Source organism: Anguilla rostrata, chromosome 11 (assembly GCF_018555375.3).
Source record: "Anguilla rostrata isolate EN2019 chromosome 11, ASM1855537v3, whole genome shotgun sequence".
NCBI classification, from domain to species: domain Eukaryota; kingdom Metazoa; phylum Chordata; class Actinopteri; order Anguilliformes; family Anguillidae; genus Anguilla; species Anguilla rostrata.
The window spans coordinates 22,418,624-22,445,459 of NC_057943.1; the positions used below are offsets into that span (position 1 = coordinate 22,418,624).

At 39.1% G+C, this 26,836-nt stretch overlaps 2 protein-coding genes and 1 long non-coding RNA gene across 8 annotated transcripts in view; 2 read left to right on the plus strand and 1 right to left on the minus strand.

Moving 5' to 3' along the window:
- The first annotated feature begins 343 nt into the window (after positions 1–343).
- LOC135234314 (uncharacterized) lies at positions 344–9,386 on the plus strand. Of its 2 annotated transcripts, XR_010324068.1 has the most exons (6): positions 344–755; positions 1,042–1,199; positions 1,759–1,859; positions 3,066–3,166; positions 7,782–7,849; positions 8,462–9,386. It is a non-coding gene; the product is annotated as an uncharacterized LOC135234314 (long non-coding RNA). The 2 variants fall into 2 exon arrangements; XR_010324067.1 differs by lacking the exon at positions 1,042–1,199.
- Positions 2,258–13,859, minus strand: ptgis (prostaglandin I2 (prostacyclin) synthase). Of its 2 annotated transcripts, none has more exons than XM_064298785.1 (10): positions 13,236–13,859; positions 12,758–12,881; positions 12,056–12,231; positions 11,376–11,522; positions 9,415–9,542; positions 8,812–8,981; positions 6,273–6,429; positions 4,966–5,147; positions 4,220–4,371; positions 2,258–3,191 (listed from the first exon to the last, which is right to left on the minus strand). In XM_064298785.1, the coding sequence occupies exons 1-10, from the start codon at positions 13,304–13,306 to the stop codon at positions 3,020–3,022; spliced, it is 1,479 nt and encodes a 492-aa protein (XP_064154855.1). In that variant the 5' UTR covers positions 13,307–13,859; the 3' UTR covers positions 2,258–3,019. The 2 variants fall into 2 exon arrangements, with proteins under 2 accessions (XP_064154855.1, XP_064154856.1); XM_064298786.1 differs by having other exon boundaries at positions 12,758–12,907; positions 13,236–13,857.
- A 12,589-nt stretch (positions 13,860–26,448) lies between these two features.
- LOC135234315 (SLIT-ROBO Rho GTPase-activating protein 3) overlaps positions 26,449–26,836 on the plus strand; it is a 71,230-nt gene continuing 70,842 nt past the window's right edge. For 2 of the 4 annotated variants that reach the window (XM_064298787.1, XM_064298788.1), the window contains exon 1: positions 26,451–26,768. The gene's annotated coding sequence lies outside the window, so the exon portion shown is untranslated. Of the gene's footprint in view, positions 26,769–26,836 lie in introns of all 4 variants that reach the window. The other 2 variants (XM_064298789.1, XM_064298790.1) reach the window with 2 other exon arrangements.

Genomic DNA, 26,836 nt, shown 5'->3' on the forward strand with positions numbered 1-26,836 from the left:
AAAGTAAACAATATTTACATTTATTCACACAGTCAAGGGTGCCAGTGCAGTACAATGGTTTGAGAAACGGGGTTGTACCCTTGAGCAAGACACTTTGAATTGTGTGATGCCAGGTGGGGTGAGGCAGGGGACAGCTGCTTCTGCATTCATGGAAACATTGCCCATTCAGCACCTATAGTGATTCAATTACCTACAGGACCATGGACAGCACTAGCCTTACTCCCAGACAGGGTGCCAGCTGTGGCTAATTGACAATCACGTAGCTACTGCCCATTGCCTCATTACAGGCTCTATAAAAGAGCTTTGGGACCTAAAGCAAGATTATTTTCCTTTGCCCCCTGGACACTGACTGAGTTTGTCGCCTGACATGCCGACATTGTTTTTTTTTTTTTTTTTTTTGACAATGCATGTGTTTTGATTGTTTATTCACTCTCTTTTCCTGTGGCCTGATTGCTGGATTTTTCTCTGGCTTTCCTATTTACATGTGGCACAGTGGCCATTCCCAACACTGTGGCACAATTACTTCAAAATATCAAGCTGTAAATGATCTCTGTAAGAGAATCTGCTCCATACTGAAATGCAACGTGCAGTGTGCATTTAGTCCCTGCTTGTTTGTCATGTGGAGAGCCAACAATGTGCTTTCTTCTGCACAAACTTTTATTTTTGGACTACTTAAAATAGTACTGCCTTTGCGAAATGCATATTCTGTTGTAACAGCAGAGGCGACCATAGTATCAGACATATGGGGTACTAAGGTAAGAGTCTTATTTCAAGATTAGTAGCAGATTCTGAAGTATCCATTTATGGTAAATGAGGTGGGATAAGTGTCTGGAATGCTTCTTGGCTCAGTCATTTCCCTGTGACTTGTGTTCAGAGAAACCTGATTGTTAGTTTGATTTGTCTCAGCTCAGCTGAGCTTCAATGTGTATTCTTTTCATGGGGACGCCACACTATTTTTCATGTTCAAGTTTAATATTAGGCAGTGAAATGAATGAACAGATTGTGGAATACTCATTAAAAGCTGCCTTTCTCTGGCTTCAGAAAGGGTGCACCATGCAGAGACAGCCTGTCAAGTTCCAGCAACAAGCTTGCTCTAAAAGGAGCATGTCATGCAGCTGAATTACACTCTGCTTCTATGGTTGTAATAAAATGGACACGTCAATCATTTTGTCAATCACATCAATCATTCAGCTCAGGAGGTAAGACCGGTTGTCTGGCAGTCAGAGGGTTGCCGGTTTGAACCCCCGCCCTGGGCGTGTCGAAGTGTCCCTGAGCAAGACACCTAACCCCTAATTGCTCCCAACGAGCTGACTGGTACCTTGCATGGCAGCCTTTCACCATTGGTGTGTGAATGGGTGAATGAGAGGCATCAATTGTAAAGTGCTTTGGATTAAAACTCTATATAAATGCAGTCCATTTACCATTTATTTTGTTAACCAAAAAGGCACATTGTTCTTGGTATAACATGGCATAACAAACATTTCACCTGAAATAAATCTCTCAAAGATATATTTCAGTATTCTCTTAGAAAGTGAAGCACTGTGTAGTGGTTCTGAACTTCACTTCTGTTTCATACTGGATAATTATTGGAGGAAAATGGTCATCATCCCATTAACAATGTGTGCAATGTGATGTCTAATGGTCTATCCTCTAGTGACAAGATGCTAATAAAATGTCATAAATCCACTCATTCTCATTATCATTGTAGTGCATGAATTGTCTCAATTACCCATTTAATGATTGGCAATCCTGCTGCAGTTGCAGTTGCTCCCTAGGGACCAAGTCTTGCACCAACATGCACCTGCACCTGGATTTTGGAGAGATGAAGTCCAATCTGTCCCTGCTTTTAGGCTTCTGAGGTATGTTCTTCTGGAACTTCCTAAGCTTCAAGAACTTTTTAATGAAATATCAAACAGAAGCAACCTCGTTAATTTCTGAGGAAACAATTTAATTAAATTCAACAAGGTGATAGTTTATAATTAAAAAATAGTTATTATTTCCAGATGAAGATTTAGTGTATGGAAACGGATTATTCTTGTTTCAGATTTTTGAGTTTTATTAAATTCAAGTTAGAAATATGTGTATCAAAACTAATACACAGGGGACAATCAAAGCAATCCTGTATTGTATTTGATTCAATTTCTTGTCTTTTATCTTATAAATATCACTTTAAAAGATGCAACTCACAATGGTGTTATTCTGAAGTTAATTGAAATGTATATGTAAATTTATACACACACACACACACACACACACACACACATAATGCATTTAATTATACAGACATGTATATCTATATATCTAAATATAAATAAATAAATACATAAAACATGCCAGCAACCAGCTGTGAGACGAGATGGCTTTCTCCCTTATCCTGCATGGGATAGTACTCTACTGTCTGAAATGTGGGACATACATCTGTGTCTGAACAGGAAGAGGAAATGCTTCTATGCTTATCACAATGCCATGTAAAGCTGAGGCAAACTTATTCATGCAAGCAGACCAAAGAAATAACTCCTTTTTTGTGACAGTTTGTTTTAAGGATTATGGCTTCCATTCATTAGAAATACCTAAATAGAATTTCTGGTAAGAAAGGAAAACAATCTAAATTTACTTGCATCTAAGTTTACACACTGACATTGTTGCATTTAAAAAAAAATCATTTTACTTCATTTAATGATTTGATAGTAAAAGAAATGGTAAAATAAATGTATGTCCACTTACATCTAAAAACACGTTTGCTTCAAATTTTGATCAATTCAGCAGACCAAATATGTTTTGTGGTCACTTTAACTGAAACAAAGACAGAAATGCCTACTGCCTACTTAAAAATAAAAAATAAGACTATTTACTTCTGAAGCATCCAAAAATGAGCTGATGTTGAAAGAACTGAAATCTTCTTTTTTGATATATCAGGCTTTATAGGGTTAAGACGGCAACTACATGAACTCACTGACTTCATGACAAGGTATGCTTTAGCCATCAGGATTACTTCTGCTTTAGTTAACTTGATCAGCGTTTATGTTCGTCCCTCTGTCGTGTTCCTGTGTCTTTTCATCCTGTAGAGGATCTCCAGGTCCCCGTCTGGCTGAAGCATGCCGAATCCATAGCGGCTGGGGTTCACTGGTGGCATGCTGCAGTCCGGGTCACACAGCTCCAGGTCCAGGCAAGTCACCACCATAAATATGAACCTTCAGGGCAAAAAGAAAATGTCAGACTACACATTAACACACGGGCATCTTCAATGCTTACAACTGATAAAGGACTCCCACTATATTCTGTTTTTCAGTGCATTATTGGTGCTAATTTGGTTTCTATAATTGCAGCACATCTGCATAGACGCAGCTTTTAGTTTCCCTAACCTAGCCACAAACCCTTATTTCCAAAATCCATTCCAAACTCCTGCTCCCCCCTCTTTTTATAAAAAGGTACTTCTGTACACTTTAAATAACAGTTGAGTTGCAAGGTAATAGAAATAACACAAGAAGAAAAGCCACACCCAGTTTCCAATTGATCTTCTTAATTGGTGAAGACCAAGTGTTTAGACTACATCAGCTTGATTGATAGAGAATAATTAAGCCATGATCTTGTGGTTTTTTGGTGATAATTTACCCTGAATGTTTGTGACAACACGCAGGTTCTTTCCTTTTTTCTCTTTACATACATATATATATCAGTAGACTGGAATTAAATTGACATGCATGTCAGGGACAGGATCAAGAGTGTGTCTGTGGAAGTTGCATGTCAGTGCTCAAAATCTGTCATTTGGTAAAACATTTATTTCTTTTAGCCTTCTGTTTGTCACTCTTGATTTTTGGAAACTTTTCCTATCAGTGTGTCATCTCAGGCAACAACATATTCAAGATATGCAAATGTATGGTGATCACTAGTTAAAAATATATCCAAGCGTATTTGCAACATGCAAAGAATGAACGCCAATGTGCACCAGCCACGTCAGGGATATGCAAAATACACGACATCCGAATCACGGAATGACTCGCAGTATACTGTAACTTCTTGCACGTCATCTGAGGACATAGGATGAACTGTCTTTCTTAATGGCTTTTTCTCTTAGTGAGAATGAGAGGATTAGATTCTAACCTTCCTTATGAACCCAACTGTCTGCCATTAAGCCCGTCTCTGGAGACTGGGAGTGACCTCACAATTTAGACTTGGATCTGAGGGCACAGGGACGGGTGGAGGACTTGGGGACACTTACTCTTTGATTCCACTGACTGCAAAGTGCCTGCCGACACAAGTGTTACTCCCGGCACCCCACGGCATGGTGTAGTATTTCAGTCTCCTCCCGTTTTTGAAAAAGTCTGTCTTCTCTGTCCCGTCTGCGTTCAGGAACCTGTCGTACTTGAATTTCTACAACCACAAACATTCGCACCATGAAAGGTCGGTAGGAACTGGCAATCGTTCCCTTTTGAAATCATCCACTGACCTTACGAATGGAAATTAATATTGCATTTGTAAAATTTAGTTTGTCCTTATTGGTTTCTGTGGCCATGTAAGGAGTCGTAAGCGTGACGGGGATAGCTGAGGCCTGTGACGCAGCCATTCAGTTCGCTTTCTCACACCTGTTATCTCCACTCCTATTAGAGAGGCACCCAGCTAATCCCACGGTATCCTGCAGTTTAACTTTGAACCTTTCTGGCCGTAATCCCAGATCTATTAAAACTGTTCTTGTTTGTGTGCATAAGCAATGGGCTCGTGTTATGTAAAAGCAATCGGGTCTTTTGCCACTGGGCTGAGACTGATGGTGCGTCTCTGTGATCCTCGGGTGGGGGGGGGGGGGGGATGTTGTTATAAATGCTGAGGTATCAGAGACAGACTGAGAGCCTGGGTTAAGACGCAGCTAACTTGCTTTAACTCCCGCTGTCCTGACATGTCTGACCTCTTTGTCCTCCTGTTGGCCGTTGGGGTGCGGTGCGGTGCTCTGGGGTGGGCCCGGGTACGTACCTCTGGCTCCCGGTGGATCTCGGGGTCCATCTGGGGGCTGAGGTAGGGGAAGACAAGTACGCGATCCCCGCGCCTGAGGCCGTACTCCCGGCCGTCCGCCAGGCGCAGAGTCTTGGCCTGCAGAACCTCTCTGTTGATGGTGACTGCGGCGGTGAGCCTTAGCATCTCACTCAGGGCGCTGTCTATGAAGCGGACAACAGCATGCTATCAGGTCTCATGCCAGAACACTTATTTATTACACTGTTTTCAGGGGGAAGAGGAGAGTCGCAGGGAACAAACAAGTCTAAGGCAGTGATACAGTCCTGCAGGCCCACAGTGTCTGCAGCTTTTTGTGGGTTCCTTTCTATCAACAGCCAATTCAGCCCTCGGAAACAGCTTATTGTCACTGTGATCTTCTTTACATAGTACACTCATACAAAAAAAGTACTCAACAACTTCTATTTAGCATGATGTTTAGGAATGAGCTTTGCTCATTATTTTCTACAAACAATAAAGTTCATCTTTCAGGCCTGAGCAGCCTTATGGGTAATTCTGCAGTGTAAACAGCAAATGCGTAAACTGCACCTGACACCTACTTCCATAAGCAGGGATCAGTTTACCTCTGAGACCTACATTTCACTGCTGAAATGTTCTTATCCTATGACATCATTTATGGCCTTATGACCCTTTTTTGTACATTACTGGCTTGGGTTCCCAAAGTTATGGGCCCTGCTAATTAAAGGTGATATACTCATCTTTGCAGAACCCTAGATTAACCACAAAAAGAGTATCTTAATTATTTTAACACTTTTTAATCTTGTCTAGAGGCGAGGCCTTTTCATGCAGGTCAAACCAGGCCCTTATGGCCGGGGGGTTATTCAGTTTGGCCCTTATTTACTAACTTGAACTAGCTGTTCACAGCAGAGACTGAGACTGAGACTGAGACTGAGACTGAGACTGAGACTGAGACTGAGACTGAGACTGAGACTGAGACTGAGACTGAGACTGAGACTGAGACTGAGACTGAGACTGAGACTGAGACTGAGACTGAGACTGAGACTGAGACTGAGACTGGCTGGGAGCACTGTGCAACAAAAAAAAAATTGGTGTACCCTTATGATGTGCTTAAAGTGAAAAACTCAGCAAATGGCTTTTTAGACAAGCTACTGGTCACCCAGCAACTGAGCATATCTTAAGTGAATCTGTAAAAAAAACACCATCTGCACCATGGTTTCACAGCTTCTTTAACTGTCTGCCACAGCCCCACAGGAGTGATACCCATGAGAACAACACATTATGATTATTAGGGAGGTAGAGATGAGTCTCACCAAATACTGGTGTGTTCTGTAGTTTGTCCACGGGGAGACACGGTTGTGTTCCCGCCAGTAGCGAGAGGCTGTTGATTTCCCTCATCACTGCATCCATGGCCTCAGGGTTGGTCAGAAGGAACCCCAAAAACCAGAAGGCAGCAGGCCCTGCATTACACTGACAACAACACACAATTATGTCGCCTGTTGCAACCTTCCGAAACACTGAGACACACTATCCACCGTTTTCTTGCCTGTCGTTGAATAAATCTAATTTCCAGCATTATTATTATACATACACTATACTGTATGTAGGTGCTTATGACCAAGATGTGACCTTAGGCTGTAGAAAAAGATGGACAAAGTCACTGTGATGTCATCCATTGACTGTCCAAGGGCTTGGCGAAAAGTGTTTTGAAACCCGAGAAGTGCAGTTTGTGTGTGCTGCCATGTTGTACAAAATGGAGCCAGAGACGGAGTAGGGACATGAAGTCAGGTCATCCACTAAGCGCATGAGATACAATGGCTCGGTAGTGAAGCAAACTGTCCCTGACTCGTCCACAAAATAGTACAGTCTTGTCAAAATAACACAATAGTTTTACAAATTGGCACATATTGGGACTACATTTTCTTGTGAAATATAAAATTGACTTTATATTTTGACCGTATTGTTACCACGGACTTACATTGAAATGGGTGGCTGAAACACTTCTATTGGAGCCAACCGCACTGGTGCTCATGAGCAAAGTTTCTCAATAAGACAAGGAAGTGAGCTTTAAAAATGCAGCCAGGTTTTTTCCGCTTGGTCTTGACTAATACGAGACCAGTTTAGCACTAGTTTTAGGACTGGTTCCAATATCAGTATGGGTGATCACAGTGTCAAATAATGTTAAACAGCCCAGTATTTCGCAATGAACTAGCACAGTTCCCTTAGTCACTGAAGATGATGCATGTCTGAACCGTATGCCGACTGTCTATGTGAAGTGTCCTGGAGACAGTCAGCTGAGGAAGAATGAAAAGGATAATAAAGCAATGAAAACACTACGGATAAAGAGCAAAAAAGAACTGTTCTAAATCTCTCTCTTATAAGAACTACAAGGTATATATAAAATGCTTGGAGGTCTCTACCACTGACAGAAATGAAGACATTCCTTCACTTCCCCTTTGACTCTTTTTCACAAACACTTGTGCACAGCACCTCAGACTGATGGCCGTATTGTGTAATTGTTGACTTTCAGGTTTGTTCTCCATCAAGATAGTAGTATCAAGATAAGCATTGGACTTTTTTGGGTGTGTGTCTGTGCTGGCTGCCTCTGTATCTTGACTTCAAGTATTTCATTTTAGTTCATGGCATTATTGGTACTCCAAAAACAAACCATTAATTTCGATTTTAAAAATTTGTATATTAAAAATGGATGTCTGGACACTAGTCTGGGGGTGCACAGTTGCATATTAATGCAAACAAGGACTTTTTAAATGCATTGTATTTTTTGAAATGACACACCTTCTCTTTTTTTCTGTTTAAAGCAGGTTATGAGGGCCTGTTGTTACAAGCTGATAATTAAGCAGTTCTCTTGTGAGTTCACACATTTCTGAAGGTATGTGTTTCCCCACTGCCAAAAAACATATTGCACTCTCATTACATTTTTTCATTTTTCATTACATTGCAGCTATATGATTTGCAGCAACATTATGAAGTCGCTTGGAGACTGTTTGTGTGTGAGTACATCACTGAAACAGAAGCCAATACTGCACTCTTGTGGCAGACACAGTAATTGTATAATGGTAATTCAAGTATATCAGACAATAAATAATAAGAAAAGGCATTGATGCAATACAGTACAACTGTGATTTTGTATTTACTGCAATTTGGTGTCTTTGTGTCATTGCACAGTATGTGATTGACGTGTGTGTGCATCTGTGTAAGTGTGTGTGTGTGTGTGTGTGTGTGTTGCTCATGAGTTCATGTGACCTTGTTCCCTACATCTCAAACTACTGTTACTCACAAATTTCTTAGAACTTAAACAATTCACATTTACAAGTCAAAACAAAGCACTTTTTTCACTCATCCTGAGTTGGTCCAATCAGTGTTTAAAGTCTTGTTTGCATTAAATATATCTTATTTTTTAAATTCTCCTTTGGAATGTTGCAGCTGTTACTTCCTCCTCCAGCTATCTTATCTTAAGTACTGTCAAATTTATGTTTCTAAGAGATACTGTTGATGGGGTGAAGAAGGCAGGCAGCCAACCGTTGCCTCACTGAAAGGTGTGTTACACAGAAATACTATGACCCAGCATAGGGGATCATTTCACACAAAGCTTACACAGCAGAATATTATGATGTCATGGAAACAAAAGCCATCGGTGTCAGGTTTCACCACTCACACACAGAGCTGGGACATGAAAATTCCAGAAACAAGAGGCCTATTCATTTATCCACCGAAAAAGGGCGGAGGGCATTCCAACCCTCAGCAGAGCCGGGAGGAGGCTCCGGGAGGGCCGACCTCCTCCATTTATGAAACACGCGCGTACTCCACCTGTCGGAGGCTGGCGCGACTCACCTGTGTGGTCCAGAGCTGCAGCAGCATCGCCCTGGCCTGCGTCTCCTCGTCCGCCCCCTCCTCCCGCAGGAACTGACGGTAGCTCTGCTGCCAGCAGCCAGACTTCGCCTTCCCTGCCAACAGCCGGAGCCACAGCTGCTCACGCAGTTCACCGACCGTCTGCTTTTCACCTGGAAAAGGCAGAGGAGGAGGAGGAGAAGATGGGGGTCAGACAGGTATGATCTGAAGGGTCGGATACCACTCCTTTACACTGCTGGCTATTCCCCTGGATTGCGCTCCTTGCACAGCTGTGGCTGGTTGACCAGAGGAGATGCCGTTGGGCAATTAAGCAAGGAATGCCCTGCTTGCACCCTCCTCAGGCAACATTACAGAACATCCAGCTGTCACCTGAAGGAACACCTCACCGATGTTGGAATGGGGGGTACATCACTAGGCTTCAGTTGCACGCTCTGGAAGCTATAGGCCTATCTTTAGCTGCACACTTTTTCTAAGCTGGAAGGACAGACCAGCTCAGCCTTTACTCATGAATGAAGTAAAATATTTTTTATTCATATATGGATATTTTACAGTTGGAATATACTTATTCATTATGCATTATTATACCTGACTTAAGCGTTGACCGTACAATCTTTACCAGCAGGCTGTCAAATTTTCGGTATTCCTTATAGACTGCATTCAGCTCGTCACAGTTGTTGCCGTGTTCCTTGCCAAACAAGGTGAAATATCCAGCCCTGAAGAGAGAGAGTGAGAAAGACAGGAGGATGACATTGGGTTGAGCTTCCCATACACAAAGAATTTCCAAATTTCTATCATTAACTTCTATACAACTTAAAAACATCTTTTATGAACATATACATCTAAAACACAATGCATATACAGTATATATTATAAACCAAAGGCTTTTATGACTGTGACTAATCCCATTGTTGCCAGGCAGATGCATGTATTACTGTGACAACATATGAGTCTTTCCATATGTAAATATTAAAAATATTCACTTATTTTGCTACAATAAAAAATTAAATGGAACATTTTACCCTCAATCACATTTGCTAATTTCTTTGCCGGGTAAAACGGTGCACAAAATAAATATGATTTTCCATTTGAGTATGTGTAACATACATTTTATAACTATTACATTGTATATGTTAGTTATAAACATACAAATAAGTGTTTATTTGTTATTATTATTATTATTATTATTGTTTTATTATTTTATTTTGTGAAAGTTTATTTTCACGTGTATGCTCATTCTGTCAAAAACCAGTATGTGCTACACACAGTTTGATTCAGACTGTGTGCACTGACTTCCTGAAAACAGTCAGTTCACTAATTCTGAATTGGGAAAAATTGTTCAGAGATTGACAATCTCTGCAGCCCTTTGGCAGATGTGGCTTCTCTGGAAGGGTGCTGGAAGCCACTTCTGAGAAAGACCAACATTAAATCATGCCTGGAGTTTTTAGAATCCATGTGACAGACCCTGTGACCTTCTGGAAGAAGATTCTGTGGTCTGACAAGACTAAAATTGAGTTCAGTGGCCTGAAAAAAAGCCCTATTTTGGAGCTACTTTTCAGCAAGAGGGACTGGCAAGCCTGTTGACATCAGGGGAAAGATGGATAGAGCCAAACACAGGCATATCACTGAGGAGAACCGGCTGCTTCAGGGCGAAGCTTCATGCTCCAACAGGAACATGACCCAAAGCATACGGCGAAATTACAAAGGAATGGCTTCAAAGCCGAAAAGTCAGTGTCCTACAATGGTGGAGATTTGAATCCCATAGAAAATCGTTGGTATGACTTGAAAATTGTAGGAAGGAATTTTAATTCCAAAATCTAAACATGTAAAGTTCAAACAGACATATCTGAGAATAATAGCTGCCTAATAGCGGCCTTTAATGGCAGCCAGAGGCCTATGTGCAATAACTCTGGGGTGAATATATTTGTAAATGAGCTGGTAAAGGGGGAAAAACAAATATTACAATGCATAAAAATTATAAGTTCAAGTGGGACAAATACTTTCTGAAGGCACTGTATATTTTTTTTATAACTGACCCTAACTGACATTATGAATAGTACATAAACTATATGATGAACTCACTACAATAAAATACATATTTAAAATGAGTTATGTGATCAGCTGAGTAAGGCCATCATTGATACTGGCTGCACTGATAAAGAACAATGACTGTGTTTTATAAATAACAGGAAGAGCAGATGCTTCCTGTATCCTGACACATTAAATTTTTACCGTATCTGGCCCGAGATCTAAAGAACACTATAAAAACATCAATGGCAACTGCTGCCCAGATGACAGAATTAAACTTTTAAAAGTGTAAACAGCACAAAGATGCTTTGTCCTTAGATTTAAAAAAGCTACAAAACCCAAAGGTACATCTGCTGCAGCTTTCAGTTGGTTGCACAGCCAGATATATTTAACTTGAATTCCAACTTCTGCTTTATTCAACAATTTTTGTTTTGCCCACATTGTTTTACCCAATCTGTGTTTGCTGACAGTAAGATTTCTGAAGTATTTCCCCGGGGGCCTAGACTCAAGGGAGGTCATACTTGAAGAGCAGTCTATAACAGAAGCTGAAGAGGCCCTCCTTTTTCCAGTCCGTCGGGTTCTGGAGAATCTCAGGCGAGGAGAGCAGAGCACGGACGTTCTCTTGCATGATTTTGCCCAGGCGAGCCAGACCTTCTCCTTCAAAGTGTCTGAGTGGCACACACACACACACACACACACACACACACACAGCAGTGTCACCTTCTTGCGATTTTTACTGTCAAGCTGTATTGCGCAAAATTCCTCCTGACTCATTTGTCCCCATACAACCACAGAGAATGTACACTAGGTTGCCTTATTTCCATACGACACATAAAGCCATTTAATGTTATGCATTCAAATGTTGATGTTGTCTCTGTATGTTAAACAACGTTGTTTGATCTTGCACTGTTGTATTGTTGGATCAGACTAACCCTCCTATGTTCTGTAATATGAATGGCTAGCATTGGATAAATGACATTGTCAGGCTTAAACAATACTTCTGATATTCCAAACAAAACAAAGTATCTTTTCTCTTCATGGGAGCCTGCTCATTGTGCTGCAGTGCAAATAGCATCAAATGCAAAACAAACAAAAAGACACCATGCAAAAAATATCTGTGGTATAACCCCAACATGCACACGCGGTGATTGTTCCGGAAGGACCTGCAATGCCGTTTCAGACTCATGATCTAGACACCTACTGCTCCATCCAGGCTCTCTGTGCAGCAGCGCAGCTGCTGGGCAGACGCAGGCAGAAGACTTTCTGCGTCAGCACCTGGGCATAGCGGTGAAAGTCCAACGAAACGGTGTCCTGGAGGACAGCATCGTAAGAGCTTGGGTCCAGCAGCACAGTCACATAGTGCCCAGCAACACACACCTAGGGAACACAGCACTCTTATTATTATTATTATTATTATTATTATTATTATTATTATTATTATTAATAATAATTATGTCATTATTACTGTAATGTAATTTTATGAAGATAATAATGATGATAAAGATAAATATTTTTCACATCTTTTTATTGCAGTTAGTTTTGCAGGGGCGATTTAAAAAATATATACAAACTCAATCACATGCCGCATTCAGGGTTTCACTGTGACCTCACTGCAAATTATTCAGTTACAGGAACCAGGATTCGGTGGCACTCATGATTAATCTCCTTTTAAATAGTGTGAATCAACTAACGAAACTTCATCACTGAATGATGAGCAATTGATTGTGCAAAACATCAGATGGTCAGGTCATGTTTCTGTTTATTCTATTTCCATTCAGTATTAAAAGTCTGAAATAAGCATAAGCAAATTAAAACCTTAAAAATAATTTTGAACATGGTCAGTAGGTTGATAACAGTCAAGTGAAATGCATAGATCATAGTTTAATTCCAGCTGTGTTCTTACCGTGAAAATGTCACCATGTTTCTCCTTCATTCGCGTTAGAAACTTGGCAGCATCTTTTCCAAATTCAAGCGCATGGCCCAGCCAAGGAATACGGCCTTTGTCTAAAGGTGGTTCATTCTTTGATCTGGTATTAATAAGCAAATCAAAATACTTTTGAAATAAATGCAACAGCAACAGAGAACATAGCAGGTGAACAAGCATCATATCACAACTCTGAAAACTAGCTCTTGTTACAGAGGAAGACAGTATATTTTTAAATCAGTGTATATACAAAATTTCATATCAGTTAAAATACTTGTGACATGACAGCTTATTGTCAGCACATCCTCCACGTTGGACAGCTTATTTTTGGCCCCGGCTACTGTACGAACAACATACGCACCAGCTAAAACTCGAATCACAATATTCCAAGTCTTATAAGCCTTGTAATAGTAGAACCGCAATTAACTAAAAAAGAACGAACAAATTGCCTACTCACCTCGACCGAGTGCACGCAATTAAATAGAGAACGAGGAGTCCCGAGATTAGGATAAATGTCATAAAAATCATAATGCTATGCCTGGAAAAATATGCTCTGTGTGTGCTACCCTTGATAACTGAAATGTAAACTTCAGAAGGCGTCTATTTCATGACAAGTTAAGGAGGTGGGGTTTCAGCCGTGAGGTGTGGCATCTCGTTTCAGTGACTGTTCGAACAAGTCAAAACAAGTCAGAACTGCAGTAAGATACTATATTTCGCACGTGGTTTTTACATGGTGAGGTAATCAAACTTTGCTTTGTTTTTCCCATCCACGCTGTCGAACGCTGGTTTTCACGACAGTCAGCTATGAAGCGACACGCCTTCATGTGTATGTCATTGCGCACCTTCAAGATATTGTGGAATTGACAGTAGCTAATGTTATTGGCCCACCAGCGTATTAACGTTAGGTAGCCTAAGCTAACCCAATCAAAAATACGGTGTTATACCAGGATAATAATAAGGAAAATATTACTTCTAATAACACAACACAGTTAACGCAGTTGTCCGCAGAAAACGTTATAGCCTATTTCCGAAACTTGTGGTGTGTGGTTTGCGGGAAAAACTCCACTGCTTTGTACATTTCCCATTTGTGTAAATGACGACATCCACCCTAGTCATATACAAAAGTGAAGTTAGCTAATTAGACGGTTTCTGTTCCTTTTTTTCATTATTATTATTATTGTTATTGTTATTATTATTATTATTATTATTATTATTATTATTATTAATAATAATAATAATAATAATAATAATTGTTTTATTTTTGTAATCTTATAGCAGGAGTGACTAAGAAGTTATAAAGGTGTAGGCTAACGAAAGTATATATTTAAATTCATGGTGGGAAATCCTAAATTTATTTAAATCCATATATTAACAACATGTATTAAATATATTATATATAAGTATTATATTATTATATGTAAGCACATATAGGTCTATGTAAATAGCTTAGTACATGTCATAAATATGCAAAAGTGGTAAACTCATTTTTACTTTTTTAAGTATGCTATAATGTAAAAAAAAGCGCATTTCTAAAAAATATATATACATTTATTAAAATACATGTAGTACATGTCCTATATATTTCCATACATATTTCCATATATTTCCGCGTGGGTTAGGCAACGTCTTGTCAACTTTGCATAGCCAGGTATGTGCATGTGTAATGGTACTACTGTACTGTAAATTGAGAAACAATGTTAGAATTTTAGTCCGCTAATGTGGTTAATAACTTATCGATCTTCCCGGGGAACATTTTTGTGGTGAAGCTGGTGAAACACAGTCTAGATGTTCAGGTGAAAACCCAGCTGGGTCAACAGTGGGAAGTAAAAGTTATCTAGCCGACTAGTTGTAGCCTGGCTATATCCAGGTAAAATCTGAGCTGTACTGGTTAACCTCATCCCTTTAGCCTATGTCAAAATTTCTCTCAACCTAGATTTATTCACCTTTAGATATCTACATTCCTTCTTGCGCACTGGGTTCCCTCTGCTTTCAATCTTCACACAAAGACATACTCTCAGTCCAGGGAGTGATTGGAGTCGTGTTTCCATTAAGCTTACTTTAGTTATGTAGAAAGCAGTCTCTAAAGTAGCTTTATACTCTCAAAACAGATGTGTTAAAAAAACACATAATTTGTCTTTTTTTTTTTTTACACACCTCCACGACTAGTTGAGGACAACATTTTGTGGTACTTTCAACATAGTCTGCATTAAAGCATCACTTTGTAACAAATAAATTGCAGCCTATATTTGTAACACAAAGGTAGCAGCCAAACCATGACACAAAGCATAGGTTTGATATCGACACATCCTTTTAGAGAGTGTAGTTGTTTTTTTGTTTTTTTTTTAAAACAGTGGATATATGGAGAGCACTTTTTGCTCTTTTGGAGTGTGCGTGACAAAAAGAGTATAAAAAGTAAAAAACTTTTGTGACTTGTTTGTTTTAAAATGAGGGGGTGCTACAGAAGGGGATAAATGGCATTTATTTTGGTTTCACCCTGTAGAAATTACAGCACTTTTTATACATAGCCCCCCATTTCAGGGCACTATAATGTTTGGGACACATTAATGTTATGTAAATGAAAGTAGTCGTGTTTAGTACTTTGTTGGCTATGCTTTACATACAATGTTTGCTTGAAGTCTGTGACTCATAGACATCACCAGGTACTCTGGTGATTCTCTGCAAGACATGTTCTGCAGCCATCTTCAGCTCCTGTTTGTTTTGGGGGCTAATTGCCTTAAGTTTTCTGCATGTTCAATTGGATTCAGATTAGGTGACTGACTTGACCAGTCAATTTTTCAGTTAGCAGTATTTTTGGGGTCATTATCTTGCTGTCGGGTGAAGTGCAGTCCAATAAGTTGAGCCATTTTCTTGCACTTGAGCAGATGTTTATGTACACTTCAGAATTTATTCTGCTGCTACTATCAGCACACACACACACACAGACACACACATGCGCGCACGTGCAGGCACACACGCACATGCACACACTTGTTTGATTTGTGCAAGTTGTAAATACATCCTGATTCTTTATATATATATATATCAATAGGACATTGCTGTGTTCTGAAATTTCAACAGGGGGCGATAAAAGACTGGAATATTTCTCTCAGATTACTGAAAGAAAAACATACTCCACAATAATTCCCCCTGATGTATTCTCACATAATCAGCCTCCATTGATATTTTCATACTACTTGTCGGGAGGGTGGGGGTCAAAATAGTGGTATGCTTATTTCTCTCTTGTGCATTTTTTTCATAGGTATTTAAGTGCTAATGGATTGTAAAAAAAAAAAAATACATTTGTGTCTTCAGAAGTGAATGTGTCTTCAGAAGAGTGTGACCATATGCTATATCTGGGTGTCTTTTTTAGTGTTATGTCCCAATAAAAATAAATTGTGAATTAGATTCCCGGTACAAATGATTGTATTTTGTTTTTTAAATTATGTGCTGAATTGAATTTTCAAGTGGGCCTTATGTCATTTCACCATTATAACGTTTAGACTGTGATCCTCCTTCTAATTTTTTTTTTTTTTTTTGCATTATTTTCTATGCTTGGAAGTCCCAAGTGAACTCTTCCAAGCAAATATGTTTCCATTATTTTGGTACTATGGTGATAACCAAGATATTCTCAACAGTCAACATACAGAGACTGTATGGAATATATAGACTTAGAGGTATTCTTATGAACGGAAATCTTCAATCTTTTTTGAATGTCTTGTAATCCACGTGGCAGGGGACTGTTTAAACTATTAATATATCTAAAACCTTGGGATGATATACAATCTGTCGGAACTAGTCAGAGCCCAAGTACCTGGCTTTACTGATTCATCTATTGATTGGGCTTTGTTATTCTAATTATGCGCCTTGGCCAACACTGCTACAGGTAAACACAGCTTTAGAGACATTATTAGCATTTAAATAGGGAGCTATAATTAGTTTGCTTGTCCATGCAGTGCAGAGTGATTTCAAGGGGTAAATGCACGTAAGATAATATAAAATAACCTTCTTTAATTTGTGGTTGAATTCTACTTCCTGGCAGTTTCTTTGGATGCTTATAATGTTCTTTTGAGATAAGAGTGTCCAAGAACATAATCACACTGTGAATGCAACCAGTGTGATGAAAAAGGGCAGAATTTTTTTCTCCTGAATCCTTCCAAATATAAATACAATGTGCATTATTTGACAACCCAAATGTGGTTTTAGGATAACATTTTGCCATGTCTTGATCCCAGGATACAAAAGTCTTCACTCTGTGAATGAGCTTTTTAAAGGCTAACACCATGCAGGAGCACCTGAACCAATACCCCTTTATTGATTGAACAATTGGTACAGATCTTGCATTAATTAAATTAGCCATAATTCTTTGGTTCTATCCACCACAGTTTTAAACTGCACTTTAAAAAGGGCACATGTTATATTAAAAAGCAAGTCCCCACCTGGAGACATGAAGGTATTGGTGACTATGAGTCATCACCAACCTTAAGAGATCAAGAAGTGTCAAGTCTCAAGGACTTCGGCAGGAAAATTTGATACCACTCTTTCCCAAGAAAGTATGTCAAATCATGCTTCGTTGATAAAAGTTGGTAGATGCTGGGAAGCTCTTTTTTATTTAATGGATAAGTGATATCTTTGTGACAGCTTCATTGTGAAGTGGTGACTTCAGATCTGTTACTGTTAGAACTTAAAATAAATCACTGAATGTGATAAAAGCAAGGTTAGATGACCTGATCCTGGATCAGTGTTGCGAGACAATAAATACTGCTCTGAAGTTTTGGACTATAAGACTCACATTAGATTACTTTTACTTACATAGAGAAAAGTTTCATGAATAGTAATTTAAACCTGTGTAATGATTATTAGATTGCAAGTCTACAGAAGTTAGCCAACAGAAGTTGCATACCTGCATGTATGCAAACACTGACACACACAAATGCAGGCAGATACACACAAACGCATATATGCACACATATACATTACTGTAATGGTGAAGCATGTTCTTTAATTGAAGAAACAATGCCTAGAAAGCCTGAGTATGATAACAAGGGAAAGACAAGCCCATGCGTACTGTAAACCTACATTTAAAGAAACTAGCCATACAAAAGCATGGCTCTGAAGGATATACAGAGGGTGATTGCTATTTTTTCCTGTTAAGCTTATTAAATCCTTAATCCTGACCTCATCACACATCATTTCTCCCTAGAGCTAGTGAGAAATTATAAAAAATGCTCACTTGGCAAAATTAGTGCATAATATTTTTAAAGTGTGTAATTATAGGTTAACAAAAATAAACTAACATACATAGCCTTCCATGAAATACTTTATTTACATGTTTACCAGCGGTGTATACACATAGATTATGTAAAGAGCTTTTTGCACTTTTTGCACTTTTTGAAAGCTTGTGTCACATTGCTTGTTTTTCTTAGGCAAAAGACCATGCCATACCAAATACCTAGTTGGAAACCATTTTGTTTCAAATGTGGAGGAAAAGTAAATGGAAAAGAGGTCAGTAGCTTCAAAAACAAACCAAGCTTCTGCCTGGGCACTCAAATAAAACCCAGCAGAGCCAGAAGAGAGGGACAATGAGAGGGTTAAGTCATCTGTTTGTTTCTTGACTTCCCACTTATTAAAAATGCAACAAAAAAAGAAAGGAATAGCTCTATGTCTTGCTGTCCCTTATGTCTTCCTTGAGCTCCGGCTATAAATATGGAGTATAAAGATGATTTGAAGGGGGAAACTATGCAGTTTTCATGCAGTAATTAGCTGCAAGGCTCTGTGTCACATGACTTTCTGGGGTTCTGTGGCCCAGATGGAAGAGAGATTGTTGTTCCATTGTGGGTCGGGGGGGGGGGGGGGGGGGGGGGGGGCAATAGTACTAACACATGACTCCTTCTCCTCTGTTTTTAGCATGGAGCATGGCACCTTCACTGCCAGACTACACATGCTGAGTTCTCATCTCTCCTGCATGCTTGTGATAAAAGCCCCAGAGGTATAGTGGGGTGCTGCTTATCAGGCCTTAAGGATTCATATCACACAGCTCTCTGAGTAGCAAGAGCCGTGTGTTATTCCTTAAGTGTGTTTTATAATTAAGGGAAAGTGACAGACGTTGCCAGGGAAAGTTACTGTGGCAAGTTACTGGAGTGAAGAGAATGATGCCAATGTTTCTACTCTGCTCACCAAAAAGTCACTCAGCTCAGCAAAAATAAATGTTCTCACTTAAGGAACCAATAATGTTTATTTAGATCTTGGATTATATACTTTGTATTTGAGAATTAAAAATGACGGACTCAGGTCTAAACACCCAGGAATACTTGAACATCATTCTAAGAATATTGTACCAAAACAGTATTGCAGCCTCCATTCTGATGCAGCTGGTAAATCCAACAGAACGTACAGCACGCAAAGCTGTGCACAAATGGCTACTGATTCTCTTATCAGAGAGGGGAATCTCATTATCAGAGTTTAAATTTACTAAGAGCACCTACATTATAATTGCATTCTGGTTAGTATAGCGCTGAATATGTGTTTGGGGATAGGAAATAATGTGCTGGGATTTGGATGGCTGTGAGGGAGTTGGATGGCTGTGTGTTCCTCCCACCAAGTGCAGGGTGAAAACGATGGTCAAATAACAGATCAATGCTTCAGACTAAGCTGTCACCACTGAGCCAGTGGTAATGAAACTGGTTCTCCATTTATATATTAGAATAATATATTAAATAATTATTTTAATTGTGATTACAATACATTTGAATGTATTCACTTAGCAATTTATAGTAATAATATACATCATTAGATGGGAGGCAGGCATGGAAGTGTCAGTGACTACTATCAACAGAAGACTTCACGCACAGAAATAAGATGCAAACCAGATGCAAACCACTAGTTAGCTGCAAAAACAGAATAGCCAGGTTGCAGTTAAGTACAGTTAAGTTGCTAAGAAATGCTTGAAAGGGCCTGCCGAGTTCTGGAAAAAAGGGTCTTGTGGACAGATGACACCAAGATTCACATCTATCAGAGTAATGGAAAGAACAAAGTGTGGAGGCCAAGAAGAACTGCCCAAGATCCAAATCACCCCCTGCATCTGTGAAACATGGTGGTGAGGGTGTACGGTCTTGGGCATGTATGGCTGCCACATGTAGGCTCCTGGGTCACTTGTCTTCATTGATAATGTACTGGCTGATAGCAGCAGAATAAATTCTGAAGTGTATAGAAGCATCTTATCTGCTCAAGTTCAAGCAAATGCCTCCAAACTCATTGAATGGCACTTCATCCTGTAGTAGGACAATGGTCCCAAACATACTTCTGAAGCAACAAAGATGTTTTTCAAAGCCAAAAACTAGAAAATTCTCAACTAGCCAAATCATTCACCCGATGAATATGCACTTCATGCTGATGCGAATATTGTGACAGGCAACATAGAAATGTGTTTTCTTTCATGAGGTTGTGAATTCGTATAACCTGTTCTGTAGTTTATTCATACTTTCATACTGTATCCATAGAGGAAGTCCATGCTGAACACCCTAGTTGCTGTAGCAGTGATGGTATCTGTTATGGATTTATTGTTGGGGTATTTTTTGGTAACAGGGAACTTTTTCCCATCTTTGTTGTAATGTTTCTCTGATTTATCTTGTTTTAGGACAGAGAGAATCCAAAGACAGCCTAAATTTGGTCCCCTCAGAGTGGATGGGTGATTGAATGGGCACTTAGATAACAGCTCATTTATCATTAGACAGAAGGCTCTGCATACAGAGTCAGGGTTTGTCCTGCTGTGACTTTGTAGAGAATGCACAGTTCAAATGCACCACACATTTCCCTCACTCAAGATCAATATGTGACGGCTGCAGTTTGTGTATGCTTCCTTCTCTGTTCTGTTTGTTTGTGAAGTTCATACTCTTACTCCAGAGGTCAGGAAACTTAGAAACACAGACAAAGACAAATTTAAGTTTAGCACTCAAGTGATCGATATGGCTCTGAAAGAATGTCAATTTATGACTGTGGAGTGTCAAGGTGATATAGTTATAAAAAAAATCTAAAGGATACAAAATCAAGAAAGGTAGGAGGAGTAGTAAGACACAAACACGTCAAGAATACAGTTATACAAAAACTAGAAAGAAAGGAACAAGGTTTTCACTGATCTGTTTTTTTTTTATGGGCAACATCTTTTCACCAAATAATTTGGTGGAATTGGCTCCCACCTCTCCCACAAAGCACCCTTAGCTCATCATCCTGAGGGAAATTTAGACTCTGTTTGATTTCTTCATCCTAATCCAATCATTACATTGTCTCTTCTGCCCACAGCAAGCAAAGGATAGATTTTTATAAATGGCTAACTAATAAAATGAGGACAAGAAGTAATTTATTGCATACGTGCATGTTGAAATTATCTCAAAAACTCCCGCAGCCTTTTCTCATTATTAAAATTTTTCAGTATCGCCAAAAGCGTGTGCCTGGTGGAAAGTGCTGTTCTTTTTTTCCGAGCTGCTCTCTGCCCTACCAAAGATCAGAGATTATCCCATTAGCAAAAGCAAGCCCCAAAACGTCGCCTCTGAATTAGCAATGAGAAGGATGGGGCAGAATTGGAGTGCACCTACTCAAAATCCTTCTTTGTACATCCCTTAACGTGCTCTTCAATTACTGAGATCTGCTCAGAAGTCCCGATAAAAGGCCATTTAAAGTGAGTGCTTGCTGGCACACAACCCCTATATCCAGGAGATTAACTGAATTTCAAAGACATTCAATGGCAGTGCTTTTCTTATTCGACACGCTTCTGAGTTTGTGTGCGACATCAATGCGTGGAATCCTGGGGTGAGAGCTTGTTCAATAGGAGTCCTCATCACTTTAAGGGTGAGAAGGTCCACACTTCTAAGAACAGATTAAAAATGTTGTTAGCACTGTCCCTTTTTCTCTCTCTGAATTCAACTGCATGGCAGCCACCAGCTCAAATATCACTATATAGTACTGTATATAGTAAGTGTATTTGACTCTGCAATGTTAATGGACTGAATATAACAAGTTTCTGAATCTAAGTGAGGTATAGAATCACTTTTATTGATGAGAGGCCAGCCAAATGGAACACTGTAATACTGAATGCCTGGTTGAGGGATAGTGGGTGCCATATTTAAGGATATAGCTTATTGCCGTAAGTGAACTGGTCGCCTTCAGTTCAGTTCATTGTATTCAGGGCAAGACCATTAAATCAATGACTCTTTATTTTTATTTACTTACTTAAAATAAGCATTTTCTTCAGGCACAGTAAAAGACACTCTTTGATTTACTCCAAAAGACAAAAGCCCAGCCCCCATTTACATCTCACATGCTTACAATGGTACATGCTCATTGTCTGAATGAAAATATTATTATTTTATATTTTATTTTATTATCTTTAAGTATATGAAACATATACTCAGAGAAAGTTTAGTCATTGAAAGCAAAAATCAAGTGCTTGGTCAAAAAAGATACATGACTACTTGATGTGTACATGTGTTAGTATTATAATATTATACAGTTTTCATGCTCTGGTGGGGTCAAGCTGGTAGATATAGAATTAATACTTACATACATGTCTCAAGGTGTCCAGTTATTTACAGTAACAAATCAGATAGATTATTTCTTGTTTCTTGCCATCTCATAGATACTGTACAGTACTGCTTGATATCCATCTCAGAAATTTGAATGGACAGTGAAAACCTGAGAATAATTAAGGAATTATTATCCTAACCCTAACCCTAACAAATATCAGAATTTGTAATCTCAATTTTTGTGGAATTATGAGTTTCTAAGATACCAAATCCTATTTTTTCATAGATTTTTGAATACTTTTGTGGCTTTGGCTGGAATGATTTTCCTATACTTTGGTTTGTCAGGAGCTAACAGCTCTTGCTAACATTCATCCATGAATTACTGAGGGGTATTTACAATAGATCTTTGTGCCTAAAAACAGTGAAGTCATCGTTTCCCAGGCTTTTCCCTGAGATGCCTACCAATGAGGGGAGATGGTGGAGGACCATGCTGACTTTTTGTTGTAAACAAAGGACAGAAATCCCTCCAAGTGTCACAAAGGGCATCTGGAGGCCTATTCTGTTGTCTCAAGCCTCAGCTCAACTGTTACAGGTGAATTACAGAGAGGGTTCTTTTATGAGTTCATCGGGACTGCTATAGTTCGCAAGTTTGTCACTACTAAGAACAGAACAGAATCAATGCTCTGTAGGTTACAGACATATACGGGGAAGAAAATGTGAGAAACATTCACTGCTTCACTAAACTTTTTAGTTTTGAGTTTAACTTTTAACTTTAAAAATTTGCGTTCAAGTTATGCCAACATTAGTTCAGAAAACTCAATTTTAAGCTTTTCTAACAATGAAATGCAAGTTTTCTAAACAAAATAAGTAATTAATTTTAGCTGGCAAAATGACTGACTATTATTGGCCTTTGTAGCAAAAATTTGTTTTGATGAGAAAGCCAAAAACATTATTTGTAATGTTTTGGCTTTCATTCTGCTAATACCGCTAGATTCTGTAAATAATACTGTTTATAATATTATGAATGACATACATCTATTGTGCTATTATTGCGAGTAGGCATATGGTAAAAATTGTTCTTTTTCTCAGAATGCAAGCGGATTAGTGTATTTTCAAATGTCCTGCATTCAAAGAGGCAGTATTCCATGGGCTAGCACGAGCACTGGTGTCGTAGACTGGGGATATTTATCGTGCATTACCCCCTGTAGCGAACTGTTGCTCAGTGATGAGTTGGGAAATCTGTAAAGTAATAACATACACATTGTTGGCCTATACATAGCCTAGTCTACTACAATGCAAGCTGTGCCCAACCATGCCACTTTTCTGTGATTTTGGTCTGATGTGTTGTGTTGTGTCAGCCTAAGTAAGCTATCGGCCTGGCTAGTTATTATGTTGCTTCTTTCGATGACCATTTGTTAAAATTTCCACCACCCTGCAGTCGAGCACTGCCTGGGCTGTTCATGGTACTGGTGCGTTTGCGGGCGTCTGAGAGTGCAAGTGGGCCCGTAAAAAAATCTTTCCGGTATCTTTTGTGTTTAGGTTTTTGTCCTTTTAAATGAACAAAACAAATTGCTCAAATAAAAATAAAACACAAAGCCAAGAGAAAAGGCCTGGAGACTGGTCTGGTGTAAGAGGACAGCTTCCGGTATCTGGGTTGAGCCCTCTGTTTCTTTGTTTGGATTGTGGAAGTTACTTCACTGTAGTTTTCACTTCTTTTATTGTATAGTACATATTTGTTAGCCCTTTGCTTTTTGGTAGGAAACCATTGCGGTACACATCTTTAGGGTCTATAAGGAGGGTAACACTATAGGCAGGCAAGAAGCCTCATAATCTTAGTGTATGTTCTTTTTTGTGTTCATTGTACAAAACCTGTCCAGACAACTTTGGACTGGAGGGGTACGCCTATTATTAGCGTGTGCATTATTTCTGTGAAAACAAGAATGTGAATATCTTCCTGTGGTTAAAGAAATGCACCCAAATAGAGGCAGGCCAGTCATGCTGTGGCCAGGATGACTTTACTGTTCTTTCTTTCCTTAACAGGATCATATTTATTCCTCACCCTTGTGTCACCCACCACACCTATCATCTCTGATCTTGTTATTAATATGCGCTGGGGAGTTGCCGCACTACATTTTTCCAGTATAAAAGAAATATGAGTCACTGCAATTAACCACTGGTAGAAGTCAGCGGATCTAACTATAGTTTATACCCATATTTCATGGAATGATATTGTGTATTTATAAATACGTATATTTCTGAATTAATTGGATCACTTGTTTCTGTTGTAAAATAAATGTTAAATGGGTTTCATTTGTTGGATGTTCCATTTTTACACCATTGATCTGAGCCAGCAGTCAGCAAGGGCTTGTGTAGGCCAGCATCTCTTAGATTTAATGCTGCTGATTCTGAAAAGAGCCCAGCTAACACAAGCAGTAACTTTATTATTACCCTACATTTCTAAAATTCTGACTTTGCTCCAATCTCCAGATCTATCAGATCTGCTTCACACTGCCCTATGGGAGAAGCCAATTGATTAAAGTGGTTCCTAAAGGAAAGTTGCTTTGGACTTGCTTGAATTGTATTTTTTATTTTTTTTGCTTTAGACTTCAAACTTCTGAATGCCCCTATACCAGCCATTGCAAAGCCAGCAGATCATCAGAAACTTCAGTGGACAGCTGAAATATCCCTTGTCACACAACAAAACTGTTGGTCCCAATCAAAAATATACACTAAATTCACTAAAAACTGTCTTGGGCATAGTAGGAAAAAGGCAGGCCATGGGAGGAGATGACAGAACCTACAGACTTAGTATGGAGAGGGGTGTGTGCCATGACTATGAAAATAGAGCCCTTAGGCATACTGCTGTGTGATTCATCTGTAAATGAAAGTATACATTTACAGAGAAAAGTAACATATACTTACACATTTTGGATTGTTCATAGCATGTGAATTTGGTGAGATATTATCTTGGTCTTAGTCATGTTAAGTGGGTGTGGTGAATATTTTCACTGCCTCTGGACTAAGAAAACAGAATATTAAAAAAGAATATAAAAAAGATTAAGGCAATGTAAATTTTCTCTGATGAGTCTTTTTAAAATCCAGTCACCACTGCATCACGAAACAGCCAAAATAAAATTACATTCAACAATACTAAATTATTGCATGTTTCTTAGTTCAGTTGTCTTGTCCATGTTAACCCTCTGCCTAGTCTGATGTAATTAATGTCCTTTTTTTGCTGTGACATCTGAGAATCTAAAACAATATTACAAGTATGTCAATATGCCATGTCATTCTTATATTTTTGAGTCCTCTATTTTCTGTATTTTTCAAATTTCTGTCAGGGATTATAGTCATGTTCCTTCATGTCACATTTTCACTCCTTTCATGTGGACTAGCTGCTGCATGTGCAATAACTAATGGGGATGCAAATAAATTAAATTAAGCAGATATACAAGGCCATTCTTGGCTTAAATTACAGTGTGGGAAGAGGCTTATTGCAGTTGCATTTGTCCTATAAATGTGTGGAGTGAAATGCACAGGCCTATGTAGACTTTTAAAAAACTACTACTGAGACTACTGAGGTTGTGCTTCTGCTGTAATAAAGCTCATATATTTCTAGATGGATATTTTTATTCATTTTTTTTATTTTTATTTAACCAGTCTTTAAACAGGCAAGTTAATTGAGAACACATTCTTATTTATAATGATGGCCTGACAAGGGGGGCAAAACACAGCAGTCAGATAAGACAGCTACCCAGAAAGGCAATTGATACATATTATCCCTTGGCATGGCAGGAAGGCTCATTGCTCCCCTGAAAAGCCTTAATGGAGCAGAACATCTTGATAAATGATTTTTCTCTTTATTGGACAAAATGAAAATAACAACCAGGGGATCATAGATGGCATCACAAATGCACAGCTTTTGCCTCTGGTGTGTGCTTACTCTGAACCCCGGTGGCACACATTTACCATTTACTAGCTATATTTAGGCTGTACCCCGCAAGGTTTTGCGAAAAAAAAAAAAAAAAAGGTTACACTTTGGTACATTTGGCAGCCAACTGGGAATTTTAACGCAAACGATGAGAATGAATTTCAAATTTTATGAGATGAGCAGAAAGGAAGGAGAGGCATAAGGGGCGGAGTCTGGTGTGACGCTCGTCTCATATCATCTTCATTCTGCTGCAGAAAAACTTCAATGTGCAGAGCGACTGTGAAGAGTAGTGGTTGCAGTACTTCTGTTCTTTCAGACGCGGGCATTTAACGAAATATAAATAAACTAAGCAACTGTGTGGGATGTATGCAATCAGATCCTTCGCAAAACATTTATTTTCTTGTATTAAACAACGATTTTTCTCCGTAGCGTTTGATGTTTTCGGATGGCAGGCAATCGCAAGATAGGAGGAGCCCTCGTTTCTTACAGCGCCGACTAGCATTGCTTTGCGTGTAAGCATAAATAGCCTAGAATCCTAACGCAGGTGAGCATTAAAATTCATCTGCGAAGTTTATTCCAAACACTCGCGATTTTCTGTTTTGTTGTCAAGCG

Coding starts and splice junctions, on each gene's coding strand:
- ptgis (XM_064298785.1), bottom strand. CDS start 13,306: ATGATTTTTATGACATTTATCCTAATCTCGGGACTCCTCGTTCTCTAT. Junction 6,430..8,811: donor TGCAGCTCTGGACCACACAG/GTGAGTCGCGCC, acceptor TGTTGTTGTCAG/TGTAATGCAGGGCCTGCTGC. Junction 5,148..6,272: donor ACAGAACACACCAGTATTTG/GTGAGACTCATC, acceptor TCCGCTTCATAG/ACAGCGCCCTGAGTGAGATG.